This window comes from Platichthys flesus, chromosome 13 (genome assembly GCF_949316205.1).
Source record: "Platichthys flesus chromosome 13, fPlaFle2.1, whole genome shotgun sequence".
Lineage (NCBI taxonomy): Eukaryota > Metazoa > Chordata > Actinopteri > Pleuronectiformes > Pleuronectidae > Platichthys > Platichthys flesus.
Window position 1 is genome coordinate 263,416 of NC_084957.1, and position 18,143 is coordinate 281,558.

General features: G+C 47.6%; 1 protein-coding gene across 2 annotated transcripts in view; it reads left to right on the forward strand.

Moving 5' to 3' along the window:
• The window catches only part of ttn.1 (titin, tandem duplicate 1), a 153,251-nt gene that overhangs the window by 79,037 nt on the left and 56,071 nt on the right, over positions 1-18,143 (forward strand). For both annotated transcript variants that reach the window (XM_062402149.1, XM_062402150.1), the window contains 44 exons: positions 1-300; positions 430-729; positions 968-1,073; positions 1,192-1,388; positions 1,527-1,835; positions 1,921-2,199; positions 2,404-2,703; positions 3,033-3,335; positions 3,432-3,631; positions 3,717-3,900; positions 4,140-4,442; positions 4,585-4,884; positions 4,977-5,095; positions 5,225-5,402; positions 5,515-5,799; positions 5,954-6,247; positions 6,341-6,640; positions 6,735-6,916; positions 6,997-7,126; positions 7,218-7,408; positions 7,665-8,094; positions 8,211-8,516; positions 8,828-9,009; positions 9,099-9,228; positions 9,327-9,478; positions 9,564-9,711; positions 9,797-9,962; positions 10,101-10,252; positions 10,568-10,864; positions 10,977-11,276; positions 11,526-11,840; positions 11,922-12,070; positions 12,406-12,556; positions 12,637-12,918; positions 13,012-13,314; positions 13,487-13,789; positions 14,271-14,552; positions 14,807-14,994; positions 15,123-15,234; positions 15,417-15,719; positions 16,122-16,430; positions 16,609-16,890; positions 16,990-17,289; positions 17,839-18,132. In XM_062402149.1, coding sequence (XP_062258133.1) covers positions 1-300; positions 430-729; positions 968-1,073; positions 1,192-1,388; positions 1,527-1,835; positions 1,921-2,199; positions 2,404-2,703; positions 3,033-3,335; positions 3,432-3,631; positions 3,717-3,900; positions 4,140-4,442; positions 4,585-4,884; positions 4,977-5,095; positions 5,225-5,402; positions 5,515-5,799; positions 5,954-6,247; positions 6,341-6,640; positions 6,735-6,916; positions 6,997-7,126; positions 7,218-7,408; positions 7,665-8,094; positions 8,211-8,516; positions 8,828-9,009; positions 9,099-9,228; positions 9,327-9,478; positions 9,564-9,711; positions 9,797-9,962; positions 10,101-10,252; positions 10,568-10,864; positions 10,977-11,276; positions 11,526-11,840; positions 11,922-12,070; positions 12,406-12,556; positions 12,637-12,918; positions 13,012-13,314; positions 13,487-13,789; positions 14,271-14,552; positions 14,807-14,994; positions 15,123-15,234; positions 15,417-15,719; positions 16,122-16,430; positions 16,609-16,890; positions 16,990-17,289; positions 17,839-18,132 — 10,596 coding nt within the window. The remainder of the gene's footprint in view (positions 301-429; positions 730-967; positions 1,074-1,191; positions 1,389-1,526; positions 1,836-1,920; positions 2,200-2,403; positions 2,704-3,032; positions 3,336-3,431; positions 3,632-3,716; positions 3,901-4,139; positions 4,443-4,584; positions 4,885-4,976; positions 5,096-5,224; positions 5,403-5,514; positions 5,800-5,953; positions 6,248-6,340; positions 6,641-6,734; positions 6,917-6,996; positions 7,127-7,217; positions 7,409-7,664; positions 8,095-8,210; positions 8,517-8,827; positions 9,010-9,098; positions 9,229-9,326; positions 9,479-9,563; positions 9,712-9,796; positions 9,963-10,100; positions 10,253-10,567; positions 10,865-10,976; positions 11,277-11,525; positions 11,841-11,921; positions 12,071-12,405; positions 12,557-12,636; positions 12,919-13,011; positions 13,315-13,486; positions 13,790-14,270; positions 14,553-14,806; positions 14,995-15,122; positions 15,235-15,416; positions 15,720-16,121; positions 16,431-16,608; positions 16,891-16,989; positions 17,290-17,838; positions 18,133-18,143) is intronic.

An 18,143-nucleotide genomic window follows, 5' to 3' on the forward strand; every position in this document is an offset into this window, starting at 1 on the left:
ATCCACCATGGGCTCCTGGTAAACCTGTCATTAGGGACATCGCCAAGACCTCGGCCCTGCTGGCCTGGACCCGGCCGGAGCATGATGGTGGAGCCAAGATTGAAGGCTATATCATCGAGTTCCAGAAGACTGGAAGTGAGGAATGGATCCGAATTGCAGAGGACATTCCTCAGACCGAGCACCAGCTGCAGGGTCTGATGGAGAAGCAGGAGTACTCCTTCAGAGTAAAGGCTGTCAACAAAGCCGGCGAGAGCGAACCAAGCGAGGCCAGCGACCCGGTGGTCTGCAAGGAGAGACTCTGTAAGTTCAGAACATCGCCGTCATGGAAGCTGTCAGAAGTTTATCCTGGCCTTAAAGGTTTAGGTTGTAGGATCACTGATAGTCAGTAAGAGATTAAAGAGTCAACACTGGTTGTTTTCTGTTCTATAGATCCTCCCTCAGCTCCTCAGTGGCTGGAGGTGACTAACGTCACCAAGATCAACGCCGCCCTGAAGTGGCAGGCTCCCAGCAGTGACGGAGGCTCACCCATCACCAACTATGTGGTAGAGAAGAGGGACGTGAGGCGGAAGGCTTGGCAGGCGGTGGACACCACAGTCAAGGAGCTGAAGTACACCGTGAGCCCTCTCAACGAAGGATCACTGTACGTGTTCCGCGTCGCGGCTGAGAATGCCATCGGGACAAGTGAATTCTGTGAGCTGGAGGACGCCGTGCTCGCCAAAGACACGTTCAGTAAGTTCAGTGTCAGGGAAATAAATATGATGGAGACATGTTTTGACTCCACCTTACCGTGAACAAAGAGTTTAGCTTGAGTTTGCCGTTTTTTATTGTTCTTACAAAGTTGTTTTATTCACAGGAACACAACTCATCAATGACTCATCAAACCTTAATACATTTTACCTTAAATAACCCGGAGGCCAAAGTCTGAATGTTCTGAGAAGAATGTTAATGTATGTCATATTCTCTGCAGCCACTCCTGGACCTCCATACGCTCTGACGGTGGTGGAGGTCACCAAGAGACACGTGGAGCTGAAATGGGAAGCTCCAAAGAGCAACGGTGGACGACCTATAACCAAGTAAGACTTGAACCTCCGTCAGTCAAACCACATTCACATAAGACCCGGAGGAAGAACAGAACTAAAGAGGAGGCCACGGACCAGCACCTGTAAACCCTCTTCCCTGTTTGTTTCTCAGGTACGTGATTGAGAAGAAAGAGAAGTTGGGAACTCGTTGGTTGAAATCCTGCAAGACTCCAGACAAACAGACTCAGTTCAAGATGACGGATGTAGACGAAGGGTCGGAGGTTCAGTTCCAGGTCAGAGCAGAGAACGAGGCCGGAGTCGGAGATCCGAGCGAACCCACCGAAGTTCTCACCATCGAAGATGCAACCAGTAAGAGATTCATTCGTAGGAACAGACTTTAGTTGAAAGTAATTTTCTTTTGATTATTGATAGGTCAAATCACTTGTCCAGTATCAGTATTTATCAGAAGACATGTCAGATGTGTGAACGGACGGTTTATCCCTCCAGGTGCCCCGTCTCCTCCTCTTGAAGTCGCTGTCCCTGACGCCAGCAGGGAGCACATCAACGTCACCTGGAAGCCTCCTACCAAAGATGGCGGATGCCCGATTACTGGCTACCACGTGGAGGTGGCGGAGGCTCGTCCGGAGCTGAAGTGGCTCCGAGTCAACAACAGACCAATCAAAGAGCTCAAGTTCAGGATTGACGATGGAATCAAACCCGAGAAGAAGTACGTCATCAGAGTTCGTGCCATCAACTCTATTGGTACTAGTGATCCATCTGAGATCTCCGACAAGGTCTCTACCAAAGATCCAGACTGTAAGTATCTTCTCTGTTTAATGAAATGGAAAAATGGAACTCTGAAAATGAACATTGAACAATAATCCTGTCCCCTCATCCCAAGGTGCTCCAACTCTGGATTTAGAGGCTCAGGACGTGGTTGTGGTTGAGGGTGAGAAGCTGCACCTGAACATCCCCTACAGGGCGATCCCAACCCCCAAGATGACGTGGCAGAAGGACACGGTGGAGTGTAAGGCCGACGACCGTCTCTCCATGACAGTCGAGATGAACAGCGCTCACCTGGAGCTGCTCAAGTGCACGCGTGCTGATGCCGCTGCTTATGCCATCACGCTAGAGAACAGCCTTGGAACTGCAACCGGAACCGCCAATGTCAAAGTCATCGGTAAGTTGTGCTGATTAGGAAAGTGCTGCAAAACTATAACACACATCTCTTCACGTGTCTTGAACTTGTATAGTTAATATCTAACTTATAAAAAAGTCTACACACTTTTTCAAGTCTTCAGATCGGTTGTAGAAATAAATTCAAGTTTGTAAAAATGTGTTCATCATTGACGATTCGTCCTTTAACTTGTTTGCTGAATCGCAGGACTCCCCGGAAAGTGTAAAGACATCACGTCCAGCGACGCCACTAAGAACTCCTGCAAGATCAGCTGGGAAGCCCCAGAGGACGATGGCGGCACGCCCGTCATCAGCTACAGCCTGGAGCGCCGTGAGGCCTCCAAGAAGACCTACATGCCTGTGACGTCAGGAGAGAACGTCCTGACGTGCTCAGTCAAAGACCTGTTCATCAACTGTGAGTACTACTTCAGAGTGAAGGCGGTCAACAAGGTCGGAGCTGGAGAATATCTGGAGCTACGCAACCCAGTCATCACCGAGGAAATCAAACGTAAGTTCAGATCAAGAACGCAAGACCAGTGATCGGTGATGTAATTCAGACCATGTTAGCATCCGGATATTAGCTTTTAGCTCAAGTACAATTTTACTTTGGACTCTTGTCTAATTATTATAACCCTAACCCTACTTTTCAAAACGTCAGTGTCTTATTGTCAAATCAATGCAAAGCGCTCAAAGTTTTTTGTCGTCACACGAGAGATACGAATTCAGACATTAAAAGTTAAACAGATACAAAATGAAACAAAGTAATTGAACCTTTACAAAGTGTGATTGTAGTGGATTAGTTCAGATATTTATTTTCTGTCTAATGTCATTCCACAGAGAAACCAGATCCGCCAATCCAGGTGGAGGCTCATGACCCGACGTCCAAGTCCATCACCGTCACGTGGAAGGCACCGGACTCGGACGGCGGCTGTCCCATCCAGGGCTACATCGTGGAGAAGATGGAGAAGGATGGCGAGCGCTTCGAGAGAGTCAGCCCGAGCCTGGTCCCCGGTCTGAAGTTCGTGGTGAAAGACCTGACGGAGGATATGGAGTATCAGTTCAGGGTCCGAGCCGAGAACGCCGCTGGAGTCAGCGAGCCGTCACGCAGCTCGCAGCTCGCCAAGGCCGCAGATCCCATCGGTACGAGAAACTAAAAAGAAATCAAAAAGGGGTTTTAGCTCCAAACATTATTTATTTTTTCATTATTTTAATTTTAAACTCTTGTTTTATTTCCAGAAAAACCCAAGGTCACCCTCCACGCCCGTGTACAGTCGGGTTTGTGCATCAAGAAGAACGAGGAGATCCGTATCGACGCCTTCATCTCCGGTTCCCCGTATCCTAAAGTCACCTGGTTGAGGAACGACGAGGACGTCACCAAAGAGCCAACCAAAAAGATCGTTCCTGTGGTGAAGAAGAAGAAGAAGACCAAGGGCAAGGTCAGAGTCTTAACGGAGCAGAAGTCACAAGAGTCACAACGTATTTAAGATTTAAGATTTTTAACGTGGACTTTGGTCTCTTCAGGTCCCAGAACCAGAGCAGGTGTTTGTGTCTCCGCTGCGGGAGCGTCTGGGTCTGGATCAGACCCAGAAGGGTCAGACCGCCCTGATGATCCGTGAGGCCACCAGAGTCGACCACGGAACCTTCACCATCAAGGTGGAGAACACTCATGGTGTCGCCACGGCAACCTGCATCGTCAACGTCCTCGGTAAGATGGGAGTTTATTTATTTATATATTATAAATATATATTATTATTTTTACAACGTACAGATGAGTCTCTTATGTTCAAATATTTTAATCTTTTAACAGGAACAAGTCGCTTTTTACAGTTTATATATGAATCCATATACTGAATGGCGATTTGTAAAAATCTAATGGAATTGAAACTCACAATAAATCCACAGGAAGATCAGAATCTAAACTTTCTTTACGTTGACCCGACGCAGACAAACCCGGCGCTCCGATAAACTTCACCTTCGATGACATCAGAAACACGTCAGTGATCTGTAACTGGGAGGAGCCTGAAGATGACGGTGGTAGCGAGATCCTGAACTACTTCCTGGAGAAGAAGGACAACAGGAACGATCAGAGCGACTGGATCACCGTCACCTCCACGCTGAAGGGAACCAGCTTTCCCATCACCAAACTCATCGAAGGAAAGGAGTACATCTTCAGAGTCAGTGCTGAGAACAAGTTCGGCTGCGGGCCGCCGTGCATCTCCGAACCGCTGGTCGCCAAGAACCAGTTCGGTAAGTAAAAGCAACTACATCAGAAAACTCACATCAAATATATATGATCTTTTTTATTTTTTACTAGAATCCAGCAGCTTTTGATAAAAGAAAAAAGTCTTTTTGAATCCCCCACCTCCTCACGTTGTGTCCTCCCCCCCAGACGCTCCCGACGCTCCCAACACACCACGAGTCCACGAGGTCAGGGCAAGCTCCGCCCACATATCCTGGCACGAGCCGAAGGACAATGGCAGCCCAATCCTGGGCTACTGGATCGAGAGGAAGGAGGTGAACAGCAAACACTGGACCCGAGTGAACCGCGCCCTCCTCAACTCCCTGGAGGTGAAGATCAGCGGCCTGATGGAGGGACTCACCTACATCTTCAGAGTGTGTGCCGAGAACCTGGCCGGCCCCGGGGCCTTCAGTGAGCCCACAGAACGAACCCTCACCATGGACGCCATCCGTACGTGTTTATCATGCCACGTTTGAAGAAATGACGAATATTTTTGTTATCACGTGAAGTACGCTGAGTTAATGTCTCTGCCCCCCCCTCAGTGCCTCCTGGTCCCCCCACGCCCTGGATCGTAGACACTGGGAAGAATTCCGTCATGGTGGCGTGGAAGCCACCGCTGTACAACGGCGGAGGAGACATCCTAGGGTACCACTTGGAAAAGGTGCAGAAACTTTAGTCACGATTCTCAGCTCACATCTGCAGAAAGCGTTGATCTCTTCAGTGTCGTTTGGAGAAAAATAAATCTTCAGGGTTTGATGTCAACATCTGAATTGAACCTTTCTGGTCCCAGGTTTTGGCGGGAGAGAAGGATTGGAGTCGCAGCACAGAGTTCAGGTGTAAGGAGCTGAAGTACACTGTGACCGGCCTGACCGAGGGAGCGGATTATTACATCCGAGTCATCGCCATCAACGACGCTGGTCCCGGAGCTCCCGGCGTTACCGAACCTGTCACCGTCATTGAGCCTCAAGGTGAGAAGGGGACATAATAATGAAATAGGAGGTGGTCATTCAGGTGGAATTGTTTTAAGGTCTTAAGAAAAGAAGAATGTTTTTTAAACCTGTCGCTGCCTTTGTCTTGCAGTTCCTCCCGTTGTCGACTTTGATGACTCTGTGAAGAACGGCGTCTTCATCAAGGCGGGCGAGTCTCTGAGGCTTCCGGCTGTGGTGACTGGTCGACCCCAGCCAGACGTCAAGTGGGCCAAGGACGAGGGCGAAATTGACAAAGGGAGGATGACTGTGGAGACGGAGGGAAAGAACAGCACTTTGTTCATCAAGAAGACCGTCAGGGCCGATCACGGAAAGTACCAGGTCTCTGGAACCAACAGCAGTGGAACCAAGACGGCTGAGACCAGAGTAGAGGTCATGGGTCAGTGTCACAGAAACACACACCAGCATTCATCTGTTCACACCTGTGAAATACTCTGAACGCTGATCATACGAATGAGAATCAACTGAAATGAACTAACCAGGTAACGCTTCATCATAGTAGAGGAACTCTAAAACACCCTGTGTTTCTGTAGATGTTCCTGGACCTGTGGTCGACCTGAAGGCGGTAACTGTAACCAAAAAGAACATCACCCTCACCTGGTCCGACCCCTTGGACAACGGTGGCAGCGACATTGTCGGCTATGAGGTGCTGAGGAAAGATGCCAAGATGAAACTCTACCGCCAACCCATTGAGATAGCTTCCTGTAAGTGTGACATCCAGGGCCTGCTGGCCGGTGAGGAATATGACTTCAGGGTCATCGCCAGGAACAAGTATGGTGATGGAGCCCCTGCTGACCTGGGACCAATACTGGCCGAGGATGCTAAAGGTGAAGCATTTTTACAGACTGTGGTGTGACAGAATACTGGTGACCTGTTGAAAGGATTGTCCAGTTTGACCAAACTCTCTGAAACTGTTTCAGGAACTCCGTCTGCCCCAGAGAAGCTGCACTACACCGACAGAAGCAAGAGCACCATTACTCTGGCCTGGGAGCCACCTCGCACTGACGGCGGCAGCCCCATCGCAGGCTACTATGTGGAGAAGATGAGGTCCGATGGAACAGAGTTTGAAGTGGCCAACCGCAAGATCTTCACAGAGTGCTGCGGAACCCTTGAGAACCTGTCAGAGAACCAGGATTACCAGTTCCGCGTCAAAGCCGTGAATGAGGTTGGGGACGGAGATCCTTCCAAACCAATCGCTGTGAGGATCCAGGATGATGAAAGTACGAAGCTTCCTTTTAATATCCTCATGTTAAAATGTTAACTTTTTTTACAGAGAACCAAAAGATCAAATTGAACAAATGCTTTCGTCCACAGTTGCTCCTGTGATTACGATCCTGAAGTTCTTCAAGAGGAACTCAATCATCGTGAAGAAAGGTTCCGCCATCGATATCCCAGCTGAGGTGAAGGGACTTCCTCTTCCGACCTTCCACTGGATGAAGGAGGACGTGGTGATTGAGAAGCCGGAAGGCGAGAAGATGACAATAGAAACTGAGGAGGTGAGAAGGGGACAGTTAAACAATCAGAAATGTTTATGTCATTATTATTTGCTCAGCTGCAACATTTTTTAAATCTTCAGGTCAACAGAACAACTCTTACAACAAAGATTGCCATCCCAGAAACCCTCAGGCAGGATAAGGGCAACTACAAGCTGGTGGCTGAGAACTGCTTCGGCAAAGCTCAGCAAGTCATCAGAGTCGAGATCCTTGGTAAGAGGGAAACATGAGGAACTTTGAGGATGAACATTTTAATGTCTGAGAGTCGTTTTCAACTTCACATTAACCCAAACCTCTATTTCAGACCGACCTCTTCCTCCAAAGAACATCGTGGTCTCGGACATCAAGGCGGACTCGTGCTACCTGACCTGGGACGCCCCCGAGGACAACGGTGGCAGCGAGATCACAAACTACATCTTGGAGAGCAGAGACGCCAGCAAGAAGAAGTCTGACTACGATGTTCTCACCATCCACCTGGTTGACAGGAGATACGGGGTGAGCCTCTCTCTCATCCACGACATCGTTGAACAAGTCAAACACGAGTCTTCATTCAAACAGTGAAAGAGAAACTGGGACGACATTAAGTTAACATTAAGCTTTCATGTTTTCATTCTTAGATTTCACTTTTTCATTTGAACCAGTTTGAATTAATAACAAATAAATATTGACATGGGTAGAAGTGAATATAAATAGTTTTAAACTCCTTGTCTCTTAATGTTAAAATTAAAAAAATCTTTCATCACATCCTCAGGTTCACAAGCTGGACCTGAACGGGGCCTACCAGTTCAGGATCAAGGCGGAGAACAAGTATGGCGTCAGTGACGGCTGCGAATCAGAGAAAGTGCAGCTGAGGGATCCCTTCGGCCTGCCGGGCCCGCCACGTAACCCCAAGATCATCGCCGCCACAGCGACCACCATGACTGTGGCATGGGACCCTCCTCTGGACAACGGTGGCTCGACCATCCAGGGCTACTGGCTGGAGAAGAGGGAGCGCGGCGCCGTGTACTGGGGTCGTGTCAACCGCGCTCCTGTCACCAAACCGGCAGTGAAGGGTCTCCAGTACACTGTGCTCCGACTCATCGAAGGAACCGAGTACATGTTCAAGATCGCAGCCTGCAACGCAGCCGGAGTCGGCCCCCCCAGCGAGGCCACGGAGTGCCGCTTCACCGTGGATCCGTGCAGTGAGCGCTCACATTCATACACCAACAGTTTGATGCTCTCAGACATTATAAAGTTATTAAAGAATTGGATCATGTGATTGACAGTCAGTAATCTGACCTTTGACCCTTTACTCTAGACCCTCCCGGCTCACCTGGAACCCCCGAGGTTAAAGACAAGACCAAGAGCAGCATCACTCTCAGCTGGTCTCCGCCAGACAAAGATGGTGGCAGCCCCATCAAGGGTTACATCATCGAGGTCCACGAGGAGGGCTCTCCTGATTGGAGGAGGGTGAACCCCACAGACAAGCTGCACCCGTCCACCGAGATCACCGTGCCCGACCTGAAGGAGGGCAAAAAGTGCAAGTTCAGGATTTATGCTGTGAACTCTGCCGGCAACTCCGAGCCTGCGAGGTTGGCCGACATCCTGGTTCAGGAGATTCTGAGTAAGAGTCACACGGTTCACACTGCGGGAACTGACCTGTTGATATTATATATTTATGTATATACTATATGAATATTCAGTTAATGTGTCACTGATATTTTATCTGTAGAAAACAGTAGTTACTCTCAAACCAAAGTTTTATGCTGATCACAAACACCAAGCCGTCATCTGGTCTGATTCACTCTGTAGAAACATTATAAGATGTTTTACAGATTCACACGAAGCTTTGAGCTGAAAGATGAACTGCGTCATTGACTTCACGTGAATAAACATGAGATCACGTGGGATTAAAACCAGCTGTTTGTTCTGCAGTCGAGCCGACTGTGTCTCTGGATCTGAGCGCTCACGACCTGATGAACTGCAGAGCAGGAACAACCATCAAGATTCCTGCCACCATCTCCGGACGGCCCGTTCCCAAAGTCACCTGGACCTTCGATGGAACCGCAGAGACTGAGAAGAAGAACGACATACACACGCTACCCGTGGACTCAGAGGTCAGACTCTGAGAATCATACATTACATAAAGGTTATTTAAGATAATTTATTTATAAAACTTTCTAACATCATGCTGCTTTGTCCTCAGATCTACTCCACCGACACAACCTCGGTGATTATCATCCCAGAGATCAAACTGAATCACAGTGGCCGATTCATTATCAACGCTGAGAGTGCGGCTGGTCACAAGGTGGTGAAGGTCAGAGTCAACGTGCTCGGTACGTAAAGATTCAAAGATTCAAAGAGTGAAAAGACTGTGACACTGAAACAAATGAATCTACTGAGTCTGCTTTTCTCTTGTGTCATGGATCCACAGACCTGCCCGGACCTCCCAGAGAGCTGAAGGTGAGCGACGTGACGAGAGGAACCTGCCGACTCACCTGGAAAGCTCCTGAGTGTGATGGAGGAGACAGAGTGAAGAGCTACTTCATCGAGAAGAAGACGGTGACGGGCAAAGCCTGGACCAAGGTGTGACTCCACACCTGCAGTACAGTAAACTCTGAGCTGTGCGCTTACTGACAGTTAATGTGTGAGACTGGTGTTGTTGTTTCAGGTGAACCCAGCCTGTGCTGCTCAGTCTCTGGTGGTTCCAGACCTGGTGGACGGGCAGGACTACCTGTTCCGCATCCGAGCTGAGAACCGCTTCGGCTTCAGTCCATTCGTCGAGACCCTTGAGATAACCAAAGCCCGAGATCCCATCCGTATGTTTCCTTTCGATTAAATATGACGTTGGAGAAAATCTTTAGACAGTTCATCATGACGTCACCTGTTTCCATGTTTGTGCAGATCCACCTGATCCTCCAACCAGGCTGAAGATCCAGAACGTGAGGAAGGGCACAGTGACTCTGACCTGGAAGGCTCCGAAGAATGACGGCGGTTTACCTGTGACCCACTACAGCGTGGATCTCCTCTGCTGGGAGGCCAGTCGCGCCGAGAAGGAGTCGTGGAGGAGGTAACTGAGCTGGACAGATTTATTTGGTTTCAGATTTGTGTTGATGATATAAACCTGAGTGAAATCAGAATGAAAGTGTGAAGTTGAGACGTTTTCAGTCAGATCTAGTTTTTAAGAGATGGTTTTACTTTGCTGCAGGTGTAACAGGAGAGACGTGGACACCACCACCTTCAAGGTGGAGGATCTGACAGAAGGAGACGAGTATGAGTTCAGAGTGTTGGCGCACAATGAGGCTGGAGCGAGTCGACCCTCGTCCACCGTAGGACCCATCGTCATCCAGGACCAGACCTGTAAGTTCATCCACACAGGCACTTGAGAGGTGCTTGATGGGAAATCTAGAATCCAAAATTTTGGGATATTTTCACCTGTATCATGAATTTGTGTTTAATGTTCAACTATTTAAAGTGTAAAGTCAAAATGAAGGAATGACCTTTTAATTGAAATCGGTTTATAAATTAAAGATTTTCACAGTTTAAGTTGAATTTCATTCGATATGAATTATCTTATTTTTATAGTAAATTCAGGCTTTTATCATCTCAGATCTTCACTTTAAACCAACACAAATATTTATATCAGAAACATAACCTGACATCCTTCGTCCTCAGGCGCTCCGTCCATCGAGCTGAAGGAGTTCATGGAGAGCGAGCAGGGCAGCGACATCAGCATCGTGGCAAAGATCCACGGCTGTCCGTTCCCCACACTCACCTGGTACAAATCTCCCCCCCACAAGTCCGACGCCAAGGTGGAGGTTCAGTACGACGAGCACATCAACAAAATTGTGTCAGACGAAAGCTGCACGCTGCTCATCCAGCAGGGCAAGCGCCCCGACACCGGCCTGTACACGCTGGTGGCGTCCAACAGCCTCGGCAAGGCGTCCAAGGAAATGAGGCTCAACGTGCTCGGTAGGAACAAAAAGATCAGAGCGAACAGATGCATAATGAATTATACTCCCATGAGTCATTCAGATAGGTCAGGTCAGGTTTGGGTTGTCTCTGACTTGTGTTGGTTCTCCAGGTCGACCAGGTCCTCCCTCTGCTCCCATTAAGTTTGAGGAGATCGGAGCAGAGAGGATCACGCTCTCCTGGCTGCCGCCAAAGGACGATGGAGGCTCCAAGGTCACAAACTATGTCATCTGGAAGCGGGTGGCGTGCAGGACCAACTGGGTGCCTGTCACCAGCGAACCCAAAGACCGGATCTGGACGGTGGAGAGCCTGATGGAGGGACACGAATACGTGTTCCGGATCATGGCCCAAAACAAATATGGCGTCGGAGAGCCACTGGACAGTGAGCCTGAGGTCGCCCGGAACCTCTACAGTGAGTTGAGCTGTCGCACATTCTCTCAAACTGAGCTCAGTCGGTTTATTTGATGATAAAACCGTTTAAAACAGTCATATGATGAGTTCCAGTGTCTTGGGATGAAGTATATTTGATTTATTATATTCTTTATTTAAAAGTAATGGTAGATAAACAAACAGAAATGATGTCAGACAAGATGCGTCACATGACTCTGACCAGAACAAAAATATCTTCATCCTCTAACCTCTGTTACTTCCTGTCCTGCAGCCGCCCCTGGTCAGTGTGAGAAGCCCACGGTCACCAGCGTCACCATGGACTCCATGACGGTGAACTGGGAGGAGCCAGAGGACGACGGTGGCACCCCCATCATTGGCTACTGGCTGGAGCGTAAAGAGACCACAGGCAAACGCTGGACTCGCGTTACCCGCGACCCCATCCGTCCCATGAGCCTGGGCGAGTCCTTCGTGGTGAGCGGACTTATCGAGGGTTCCCAGTACCTGTTTAGAGTCTCTGCCATCAATGCTGCTGGACCGGGACTCACCAGCCCCCCCACAGACCCCATCTTTGCCAGAGACCCCATCTGTAAGTTGCATTCTGAAATCAAATATGTTCATGTTCTTAACACAGAGTGATATGTTAACCACCTGTCTTCCTCTCCATTAGCTCCGCCCTCTTCTCCAACCCCCAAGGTTTCTGATTGGACGAGGTGCACAGTGGACCTCAACTGGATCCCTCCCTTGAAGGACGGAGGCTCGAAGATCCTTGGCTACTGGGTGGAGTACAAGGAGGAGGGCACAGAGGCCTGGGTAAAGGTGAGAGGAAACAGAGTTCACTTCATCAACATGTGGTAAATTCTGCTGAGTCACATTTTCTGTTTTAATCATCTCTTTAGTTTCAAGTTGATTTCAAACCAAAATCATCTGAGATTAAAGATTCTTCTTCAGAATCAATGAAGAACATGTAAATCAAAGAGCTATGGGTTTTTATTGATTACTGTTGATAACCAACAGTAATTGATTATCAGTCATTTCTCAATAAATCAAAAGATGCTGATATGAATTTGTTTTCTCTCAGGGTTGAACAATGTGATTAATATGTTGTTAGGAAATAACCTCAACCTAAGAAACTGAACGTTTGTGTTTTTCAGGCAAAGGAAACAGAAATTCGTGGCACTCGTTTGGTGATCACCGGTCTGAAGACTGGCGGTCAGTACCGCTTCAGGGTAACTGCCTTCAATGCTGCCGGTAATGGCGAGCCAGGTGAAGTCCCGGAGGTGCTCGAGGTCAACGACAGAACCAGTGAGTTGAGGGTCATGACTTTATTTCACCAATCAGAGAAACTACTGGATGTTCTGTAATGTTGAATTTCTTCCCTTCAGTTGCTCCAGAAGTCGACCTGGATGCTTCGGTCAAGGAGAGGATGGTGGTCCACGCCGGCGGTGTGATCCGCATCATCGCCTACGTGTCTGGCCAGCCGTCCCCAGACGTCACCTGGAGTAGAGATGGAGCTGCGCTGCCCCCTGAGGCTATAGTGGAGACGACAGCCATCAGCTCATCTCTGGTCATCAAACCCTGCACCAGGAGACACTTGGGTGTTTATACACTGATTGCCAAGAACTCAGGAGGCGAGAAGACAAAGAATATCACTGTGGAAGTTCTGGGTGAGTTTCAGTTTTGCTGAGAATTAAATGTTTAGTGACATGGAAACAAGGAAAAGCTGTTTCTCTTTATTAAACCTGGATGTCGTCCCTCAGACGTCCCTGGACCGGTTGGCATCCCCTTCACTGCGGAGAACCTGAGCACCGATTCCTGCAAGCTCAACTGGTTCTTCCCCGAGAACGATGGTGGCTCCCCCATCAGTAACTACATCATTGAGAAGCGTGAGTCTGAGCGTAAGGCCTGGACCTCGCTCTCCTACACCGCCAGCCGACAGAATGCCGTGGCTCATAACCTCATCCAGGGAAAGGCCTACTTCTTCAGAGTGGCTGCGGAGAACGCCATCGGCATTGGACGCTTCGTGGAGACTGCAGCTGAGGTTGTGGTCAAGGAACCCATGAGTGAGTTTACTTTATTAGATTAGTATCAATAAATAGGAACTTTTAAATAAATAACTGTTATCTATTTACATTTAGCTGATAAATAAAAATTTGCGACAGAAAATATCAAAACCGGATCAAATAGCTCAAATAGTTCCGTTAAAAAATAAATGAAAAGATGTATTTCTTTCAGGTGTGCCTGAACGCCCTGAGGAGCTGGAGGTCACCAAGGTGACCAAGGACTTGATCAGCCTCACCTGGAAGGCACCCAAGTCTGACGGCGGCTCAGAGATCACCATGTACATCCTGGAGGCCCGTATGATTGGCAAAGACAAGTTCACCAGACTGACGAAGGAGAAGTTGATGGAGAGAAAATACAGCTTTGACGGCCTGAGGGAGGGCGATACCTACGAGTTCAGGGTCATCGCCGTCAATGAGGTCGGACCCAGTAAACCATCTTTCGGCACAAAACCAATCACGTGCAAGGACGAACTCGGTGAGGACTTAATAGGAACCGTCTTGTATATTATAATTAGTTCTTTAATTGATTGACAGCAATCAGCTTCGGTTGATTTGATAGTCAACCCACAGACACTCAAATACTGCTGATCTGTTCCATTTGAAGCATTAGAAGAACTGAGGTCTCCTCAGAAATAATACTGAGCATGTTCTTATCTGAAAGAAACAATCCTGTATTACATCTAAAGTTAAAGCTAATTGAAAGATAAAGCTGCAACCAATGCTGACTGATGGAACTAAGGAACTGGACGGGACACCACAAGTATATGTAACAGATCAGGTCTTATTTTCTCTTGTGAAAAATGTTTTGATCCAAAGTCCAAAAACAGACATAAACTTTAAGTGTAGAATACATATGTTTTTTTCCTAACTTATATAATAATAGCAAAATAGTGAATCAAAACAGAAGCCCAAAGAAAATGAAACTTCATCTGACTCTTCATTTTCTGTTCTTTCAGAGCCACCGACCATCGAGCTGGATTTCCGTGATAAGATCATTATCCGTGTAGGAGAGAGTTGCCTGCTGCAGGGACGCTACACCGGCAAACCATCTCCGTCCATCATCTGGTATCGTGAAGACAAGGAGCTTAAGGCCGACCAACACATCATGTTTAAGAACACGCTAACCACCATGTCACTGGGCCTGATGAAGGCCCGGCGTGAGCACAGTGGCAGATACATGGTGGTGGTGGAGAACAGCACTGGATCCAGGAAGGGAGTCTGCAACATCACAGTTGTTGGTATGTAGGGAGGAAACTTGTGAAGACAAACTAACAATAGATTGATAAAGATTCAGTGAATTGATGATCAATTTAGATAAGAAATAAAAGGGCTCTAAGAATAGATCCCTGTGGAACACCACATGTAGCTGTGTCATTCATTCCCATTGTAAGCTGCTGAAGCAGATACAAGTTGAAGCTTCTAATGAGTAACACAACCATTGACCACAACACAGATTCCTTATGTGGAGACTCTCTTTGTTTCGTTCCCACAGACCGTCCTACCCCTCCTGTTGGCCCTGTGGTGTTCGAGGAGGTGCACAGGGAGTACATGGTCGTCTCCTGGAAGCCTCCTCTGGATAGTGGTGGTGTGGACGTCTCCAATTACATCATCGAGAAGAGAGACGTCAACCGAGATGCCTGGACCACGGTGACATCCGCCACGACCAAGACCGTTTGCAAGGTGGGTCCCGAGGGTTTAACCTTGAATTTATTCAGCTGTTGTGAAATCAGATCATCAGGAGTCAAGAGTTTATTCTGAAAAGTAGTTTGCTGAAATTGACAAATGAAGGTTATGTTTGTTTTTCTCAGATCCCGAAGCTGACGGAGGGCAAGGAGTACATCATGAGAATCTCTGCTGAAAACCTGTATGGCATCAGTGACCCACTTGAGTCTGAGGAGATGAGAGCCAAAGACCTCTTCAGTACGTTCCACTCACTGATGATAAACCTAATCTCTGAATTCAATAACTATTTGGGAAGAGTGATCAATTCCTGAAAGTGAATGTGTAAACTCTCACTTACTGAATATTAAAAAGTCTGCATCCTTCTTGAATTCCTCTTTCTCCACTGACCACATTGTCTGTGTTCCTGTGACCTCCTGCAGGAGTCCCTGAGGCCCCTGAGATGCCCACAGTTCGGGAGGTGTATGCCACCAATGCTCTTGTGCTGTGGAACCGCCCTCGTGACGGAGGTAAGCCCATAATCAACTACATCCTGGAAAAGAAGGAGCCAGCAGCCAAGAGGTGGTCCAGAGCCACGAGAGACCCGCTGTACCCTGCCACTCAATACCGAGTCCAGGACCTAGTGGAGGGCTGCGAGTACGAGTTCAGGGTGATGGCTGAGAACGAGCTGGGAACTGGAGACCCCAGCGTCCCCTCCAAGCCCATCCTCGCCAAAGATCCTATTGGTCAGTGGGGCTCATGACAAAGATAGAAAATGTTTTGATGATTAAACATATTTAAATTATGAATGAGTCTTAATGTACTTGATATAAACAAATGTGTAAAGTGAAATAAATGCATTAATTCAAATTTATGATTTTATTTTTGTATTTATATTTTTCTGTCAAAGTTCAGTAGGTGTATCGTTTCTTCATGTTTATGTGAAGGTGTGTTTATTCCTGCAGGAACTTCCAGATACCTCAATAAAACAATAAACAACTGAACTAATTCTCTATAAAAAACCTTAGTACAAAAATGTTTAAATGCTGTAGAATTTGACTTTTCAAATATTGTATGTGTCCCTATTTTTTATAACCTTAACAACATGTTACCAGATGTAATCTGTGATATTAATGTTGCGTTCACAGTGTGCCCTAGTCCTCCAGTGACCCCCGAGGCCTATGATAAGACAAAGGACTCCGTCAGCCTGAAGTGGCAGATGCCCCGCCATGATGGCAAGGGCAGGATATTCGGCTACATAGTTGAGTACCAGAAGCCGGGCAACGTAGAGTGGATTCAGGCCAATGAGACCCCAGAGCAGTGCCCCGACCTCCACTATGTGGCAACGGGTTTAAGTGATGGACAAGAATATTCTTTCAGGATCTTCACTGTCAATGCTGCCGGCAGATCTGACCCTGCCTACGTCAAACAGCCCATCAAAGTCCATGACAGACTGGGTAAGAGCTCTATTTGTTACTTTGGCATCAGTTTGTGAGGCACTAATAAATTTTGGTTTTCACCTCAAACTTGTGACAAGTCCAACCAACAGAATGTCATGTGGTTTGAAGTCTGTGTCCCTATTTTACTTTATATATCAACCAGATTTAATACATTTGTTCCCATTTCTGTCCACAGAGGAGCCTGAGTTGCTGTTGGATGCTAACATGGCACGTGACCATCTGGCAATGCTAGGCACAGACATCACCCTAAGCGCCACCATTAAGGGTGTACCGACACCCACAGTTAGCTGGAAGAAGGACGATGGAGATGTTCCTTCTCACATCACTGTCGCTGTCACCGCCACTGGCAGCAAGGTCTTCATTCCCAAATGTGTCCGCCCAGACTCTGGGAACTACACCATCACCGTAGAGAATGCCGCTGGGAAGAAATCAGCAACTGTTGCTGTGCTGGTGTTGAGTAAGTGAAACACCCCCCAACTGACAGACTGACAGTCTTCTATTTACAATATTGATGCCGTCTGTGAATTAAACTCAAACCCACTTTTGTTTCCATCAGATAAACCTTCTCCTCCCAGAGACCTGGTGATCTCTGAGGTGACTAGCGAGACTGCCTACCTGACATGGAAGGCTCCTGAGGACAATGGTGGTGCTGTCATCTCCCACTATGTAGTACAGAAGAAGGACGTGGCAGCAGAGCAGTGGGTTCCTGTCTCAGCAGGCAATAAGAAGCTGAGTCTGATGGCCTTGTACCTGATGGAAGGAACTCAGTACATGTTCAGGGTGGCTGCTGAGAACCAGTTTGGCAAAAGCGACTATTTGGTAACCAAGCAGCCCATTAAGGCTGTCGATCCACTGTGTGAGTAAAACTCAGAGCTGCATAAGTTTGTCTAGTTTTACTTTTGGTGATTTTTTTAATTTAACTTTCATCACACAGACCAAAACAAAACATGCAACACAAACAACAGCACAGAGGACAAGAAAAGATATAGAAATAGCCAGACTGTACAGAGGTATAATACAGCGTTACAGCCTATTCTAATCAATCATTCAGTAAAACAATAAAGCGTTTGGCGAGGAACAGCCAGAATGGATATCACGCAAAATTTCGGGTGTCATTCGGGAAATTTAAGATGCCTATAAACTGTGCCCCAGGTGGTTTCAAATTGTTCATGAAAACCTTGTGGTAGGCCGAAGCCTCTCAAGATGAGGGTTAGGGTTAGGTCCCTGAGACTATTTCACTTTGAAACAACAAAACAAATGATGATGAATGTCATCAGCAGTGATTCATTGAGTTTGAGAACATTTGTCATGTTTTTGCCATCTCATCCTCAGGAATATCAGTCAATTCAAAATGTACATCCACTAATAATCAGTGATTAATTGATCTTTCCTGGTCACCTCTCAGATCCTCCTGGTCCTCCCAAGAACCTGCACCACACTGATGCAGACAAGACAGAGGTGTGGTTGGAATGGGAGTGGCCTGACCGCACTGGTGGAAGTGAAATCACCGGCTTCATTGTGGAGCACCAGGAAGAGGGCCAGACTGACTGGGTCACCTTCAAGACCGTGAGCAACAACCATGCCCACCTCACCGGGCTGGTGGAGGGCAAGACTTACCGCTTCAGGGTCAAAGCTCAGAACGCCATTGGTGTGAGCCAGCCAGACACTACTATCCCTGTTACCTGCCAGGAAAAGACATGTAAGACACAT